The 5,761-nt window shown below is 40.8% G+C and overlaps 1 protein-coding gene across 1 annotated transcript in view; it reads right to left on the minus strand.

Annotated features, from left to right (window-relative positions):
- The window catches only part of LOC106806875 (DNA mismatch repair protein Msh2-like), a 19,736-nt gene extending 16,165 nt beyond the window's left edge, over window positions 1-3,571 (minus strand). Inside the window, exons 1-6 of the mRNA XM_014809013.1 lie at window positions 3,514-3,571; window positions 2,204-2,289; window positions 1,729-1,816; window positions 1,317-1,462; window positions 997-1,194; window positions 774-894 (exon numbers count right to left, since the gene is read on the minus strand). Of these exons, the coding sequence (XP_014664499.1) occupies window positions 774-894; window positions 997-1,194; window positions 1,317-1,462; window positions 1,729-1,816; window positions 2,204-2,289; window positions 3,514-3,547 (673 nt within the window). The 5' untranslated portion in view covers window positions 3,548-3,571. The remainder of the gene's footprint in view (window positions 1-773; window positions 895-996; window positions 1,195-1,316; window positions 1,463-1,728; window positions 1,817-2,203; window positions 2,290-3,513) is intronic.
- Window positions 3,572-5,761: the final 2,190 nt, after the last annotated feature.

The following is a 5,761-nucleotide window of genomic DNA, read 5'->3' on the forward strand; positions in this document are numbered from 1 at the left end:
CGTGACCATGCCAACCATACGCCAACGTTGGCCCAACGTCATGCAGCCAACCACTGCCAACTAGCATCATGCCAACCATACGCCAACGTTGGCCCAACGTCATGCAGCCAACCACTTGCCAACTAGCATTGTGCCAACCATACGCCAACGTTGGGCCAACGTTATGTAGCCAACCACTGGCCAACTAGCATTGTGCCAACCATACGCCAACGTTGGCCCAACGTCATGCAGCCAACCATTTCCAACTAGCATCATGCCAACACATACGCCATCGTTGCCCAACGTCATGCAGCCAACCATTTCCAACTAGCATCATGCCAACCATACGCCACCGTTGGCCCAACGGCATGCAGCCAACCACTTGCCAACCGTGACCATGCCAACCATATGCCAACGTTGGCCCAACGTCAATATGCCAACACATGCCAACCATGACCGTGCCAACGTTGCCCAACATTGGCCACTGCCAACGTTCAACGTTGGCTGCCAACGTTGGGCCCAACGTTGGCACGCTGAGCAAAAAGACGTTGGATCAACGTTGGCAGCCAACGTTGGCCCAACGTTAGCATGAGCTGAAGACAGCCGTTGGCCCAACGTTGGCCCAACGTCCGCATGCTATCTGGGAAGTATCACAACAATGAAATTTGTACATGAATGTAAACTGCAACTAGTAAATACTAAAATATTTAACCTGTAATTAATTGTTATTAAAAATCCCAAGTATATCACATTCACAGATAATTTACAAGACTATATGTGGTTAAAATTGATACCCTTCTTTCGCTCAGTCACCAGCACTCCTCCTCGCTCTAAAACCTGCTTAATGACGGCATAGTCCTGAGACTGGTCCTGAGGCAGAAGACATTCCTTGGGACCAAGTTGAACCAGAATTGCCTGTTATGACAACAAATAACATTTCCAAGTTTTTCCAATTTAGAGCAGAGCTTGCGGTTAACATGAACATCTTCGCGAGATCAACACCGACACTTCACGCACCTCAAAATTTGAGAACTGATCATTGTCAGGGAATTGGCAGACTCCGAGTTTTTTCATGGTTGCGTCTGAGAAGCCGACACCAACGATTCGCGAGCCATCGAGAACGGTGACCTTCACTGCAATGATGCAGGGAGACTCTGCCATGTCGTTGCTCCCAAATAGTATGTCCTCAAACTGTGTGAGGTTTCCTGGCGAAGCCTGGAAGGATTTCAGCAGAAGAAGATGATGACAAAGAAGGACCAATCACGACATATAAGTTTTATAACAACAGAGCTAATAGATGCGACGTAAAAATAATAGTTATTACGAATTTGTTTTACCTTGAATGCCACTGCCCAGTCATTCTGCTTCCCCGAGCGTTTATTTTGATAGACCTCTACACGATATTGACGAACTAGCAGCAGGTCACGTACTGTTGACTCAAAGTTAAGTTTGCTCAGGACAACGGATTCCAATTTGTTGGAACCTGATAAAAAACCAACAAAATGTTTTGACGAGATAAGTATGATTACCAATATTTTTTTCTGAAAAAAAATAACAATAGACAACCTGGCTTTATACAAATAATAAATATCTGAGAAAACTCAAAATGTAAATTAAGTGATCATGTGCAGCAGCTCAAACAACAGTAAGCTCATGTTTAGTGATCTCATATCTATTATATCTTCTTGAAAAGACATCTCTTTCTCTATAACTTGAAAGTACCTGCATAATGTATATATATGTTGTTACCTGCCCCAAGATACTTTATCACACCCATCGTTTTGAACACATCTTTAGCAGCAAAGATTGCATCTTGTCCATGCACTGTATAGTACTCCTGGTAAATGAAATCAATATATCAGTAGAAGAACATGTAATTCTTGTGACAAAAACAGTACGCTAAAGTAACTACATTACTCTGTCCCATTATTTTCATACGCAGCTAACTGTTATAAGGTACCGGTAGCAAGACATATGCCCTAGAAATAATGTTTGTCAAACACTCATTATTATACGAATTTTTTGTTATGGTTGTGTCGCGAATTTGTTGTTATGGTTGTGTCGCATTTGTATAGCTATAAAACAACCGGGTTGTGCATAATAGCAACCTCTGATGGTCGGTCGGTAAACGTTGCAAATGTTTATTTGGGCAATTACGGGCTGCCACTGCCAGTATAAAATACCCATACATATTCTACTGCGCATAGGTGCAATATAGACATACCAGTCTATCGAAAACCCGAAACGTAGTACCGGCTTTCTCTGGTAACCCTCGGTAGAATGAAATAAAACCTTGTTCCTGGCTTGAATCTAAAGTAAAGAATTAGCTTTCTATTGAACAATAATTAAATTAGTAGGTACACAAATTAATATCGCTGTGGCTATATGCCCAGCAGCCAGGCACGGTTTTCGATTTCCTAAATGCCCGGCAGTAGTAACCCTAACCATTGTTTACTTGAGATAACGCTGAAAATTAAAAACTGCCGGGCATTTAGCAAATCGAAGACCGTGCCCGGCAGCCGTCAGATATATGCCGGCTGCCGGGCATATAGCCACTCTGAATTAATATATTTGATGCGCCTGCAGTACAGTGAGTACAGAGTAGGGGCCTACACTTTCTCTTTCACTCGCAGCTATAACTAAGGCCTGCATACCTCCCAAATAGCCATTGGTTGATACAAATCTAGTTCATTTTTTAATTAAATTTTAATTAGGGTTAGGGTTAGGGTCACAATGCACCATAAAAGTTTTATTAAAACAGGAGTTTCAGGCACGTGATTTGTATCAACCAATGGGATTTGGGAGGTATATGCAGGGCGCAAATCCACTTTAGGCACCTAAACTTTTCTTTTTTGGTGCCTAAAGTGGATTTGTACCGGTAATCGATATGCAGGCCCTGGCCCCTAGCTGCGAGTTTCTTTTTCTGACCTCGGATCTCAATAGACAATACCATTACCAATGCCATGGCATATGAAAGGTTACATGCATCAAGTTTCACTGCCTATGATAGCTATAGTGATACACAAAACACTAAGACTATTTATAGTAGTACTAGTAGTACTGTAGTGTAGACTGCGTGTACTATGATGTAGACTGTACTCTGTACTGAGTCTGTAGTTTAGACTACAAATAGTGAAATAGGCCTACAGTAACAATGTATTGTAATTTGTATAGACACTTAGCCCGACCAGGCTGTGCGACGGATTGTCTATACAATGGTATTCTAACCCTAGCAATACCGTTTCTTGGAGCTAATAGTAATACTAGTAATAGACACTAAGACTACTAGAGTAGAGTAACTAAGAGTAAGTACTCTAGTCACTAAGACTCGAGTAAGTCAGTCGACGAATACGTACTGTTCCCTAGGCTATTTATAGTTATACGCAAAACTGTGGCATTACTGCCTATATAAACGACTTAAGCAATACGCATGTTTTGGAGTGAATAAATTTATAAGGTGTCATATATTTGTGTACTATCCTCCTAAAACCTATACTCTATACTGACTATAGGAGCCTATAATACTATATTTACCAAGTACAAGTTGTTGGTTTGGTTGTACAGCCATGATGTTTGTTCCCGCCAAAATGACGTCACTGAAAAAACTACACTAGCGCCTCTGGTGGTCAGGAGTCCACAAGGTGGTCAGGTGGTCAGGAGTCCACAAGAGTCCAATGTGAATACGGAAATTATACGGAATCACGGAACTACGGTGTGTTATAGAATTTAGATGCGGTACGGCAGGAGCCCCCTGTCGATTGCGAGCATAAACAACATTACCATTTACATGTTTAAACAGAAATTCATCGCCACATTATTGATAAACAGATTGTAAGTCCTCCAGTTCTATAAGTGTGAATAACGTACGCAGCTATAAGACAAATGGATTCTATTCACTCATGTTACTCTAGGTATACTGATGCGTGATATGACACACTCACACACATGCACGCACGCACGCACGAACGAACGAACGCACGCACGCACGAACGAACGAACGAACGCACGCACTCATGAGTCACGAACGAACGCACGCACGCACGCGCACGCACACACACGCGCTCGCGCGCACGCACCAAATTTACGCTCAGAAATCTGTCTTGTGTATGTTACGAGATCCTAATACTAGTTATTTTCGGATACAATATTGAAATGCCAACGTTAGCAAAGAGTTGGCAATAAATAAAATATGTGAAGCATTTAACTCAGCAGCAGGGGTATCCATTGTCATTTAATACCTTAATTGTATGTAATTTATCGTAAAACCCCCATGAAAATACTCGTATTTATATATATAATGATGTCCCTAGTGGGCTATTTTGTTGAAATTCTGTTAATTTCGGTGCTAATTCTTATTTTAATTAGCTGTAAGCGCTTCAGCGTGTAATTCTGCGCAGAGTAAATATACGTCGGCAATGGGACTGCATTGAAGATGGCCGCTAGACGGCACAACAACGAATGACATCTCCCGTTACTAGAGCGAAGATTAGCATGCCAATGTGCTGCTGTGTTAATATACTAATATGTAACGGGTTTTGTGCATTAGAAAGCAGAATTATTCACACAAAAACATAGAGTAATAAAAATGCATAGGCCTACATTTGTACAGTACACGTATGCGCGCAGATATACAGGCCTGCACGCGTACGCGCATATTATTATACGTAAGCGTTTACGTAAATGCACGTACGCACGGAACACGGTTGCACGAGTATGGACAAAATAAAGGGTTAAACTTTCCGATTTAATTTGGTGACTATATATGCAACGCCGACATCATTGCTTCTGTTTATACACACGACCACCCGTCTCTTTCTCTTATTGCTCACAAGCGTGTCACAAGCTTACGCAATTAATAATTACGCAATTAATTTGGCATTACGCCAATTAAGAATCGCAAATTTATTGAGATCCCGGATGTTGACTCTCGGGCCTACGCTTCATAGTACACCTTATAATAATATGATATAATTATAATAACACAATATAATGTGTTATTATAAGATAGAATACACGGCGTAGGCTAGATAATGTTTTTAATTTTTATTAATCTGTTGGAATTGCCAGAGGAAAAGGGCAACAAGAAATAATTTGGTCGTCGCCCTTGCCACACACCGCATATATATATATATATATATATATATATATATATATATATATATATATATATATATATATATTATATTATATTATATTATATCATATAGGCCCTACCATATACTATACATTATAATATACCATTATATTATACCATATAGGATCCTATACTTGAGAATTGAATTTCAGGAGCTGAAAAATAGCATTTCGACCGTTTTCGGTCGAGTGGCAATATTAAAGCTAGGTAGCCATGTACTTCAGCTGAGCACAATGAGAGTTATGTCATATGTTGTCCAGCGTTTTAAAAAAATATTGCGAATTTACTCACCGACACCACATTTGTGCCTGAAAAACAGTCGCGCAGTCCAATAGGGGCCATACAGTGAAAGAATTCGTTTTAAATTACCAGTAATCATCCACCCATCTCCATGTGCATGTCATTGCCACACACGATAGCCAACCTAAATAATGCAACCACAAAACATCGCGTCAGCTTTAGTGCCCGAGCTGCGGGCCGCGAGTTTTTTTTTCCCAGTTGACATAGAATTTAGCGCCTTCTGATTGGTTCTGATTGGTTCATCCTGCCTCCTGATTGGTTCAAAAACAGCGCGTGTTTGCTTATTTAGCATATGTCATGTACTGTTTCTTATATATACTCTGTGGCGTGGTGGATAGAACACCGCCG

This window comes from Priapulus caudatus, unplaced genomic scaffold, assembly GCF_000485595.1.
Source record: "Priapulus caudatus unplaced genomic scaffold, Priapulus_caudatus-5.0.1 Scaffold183, whole genome shotgun sequence".
NCBI lineage: Eukaryota > Metazoa > Priapulida > Priapulimorpha > Priapulimorphida > Priapulidae > Priapulus > Priapulus caudatus.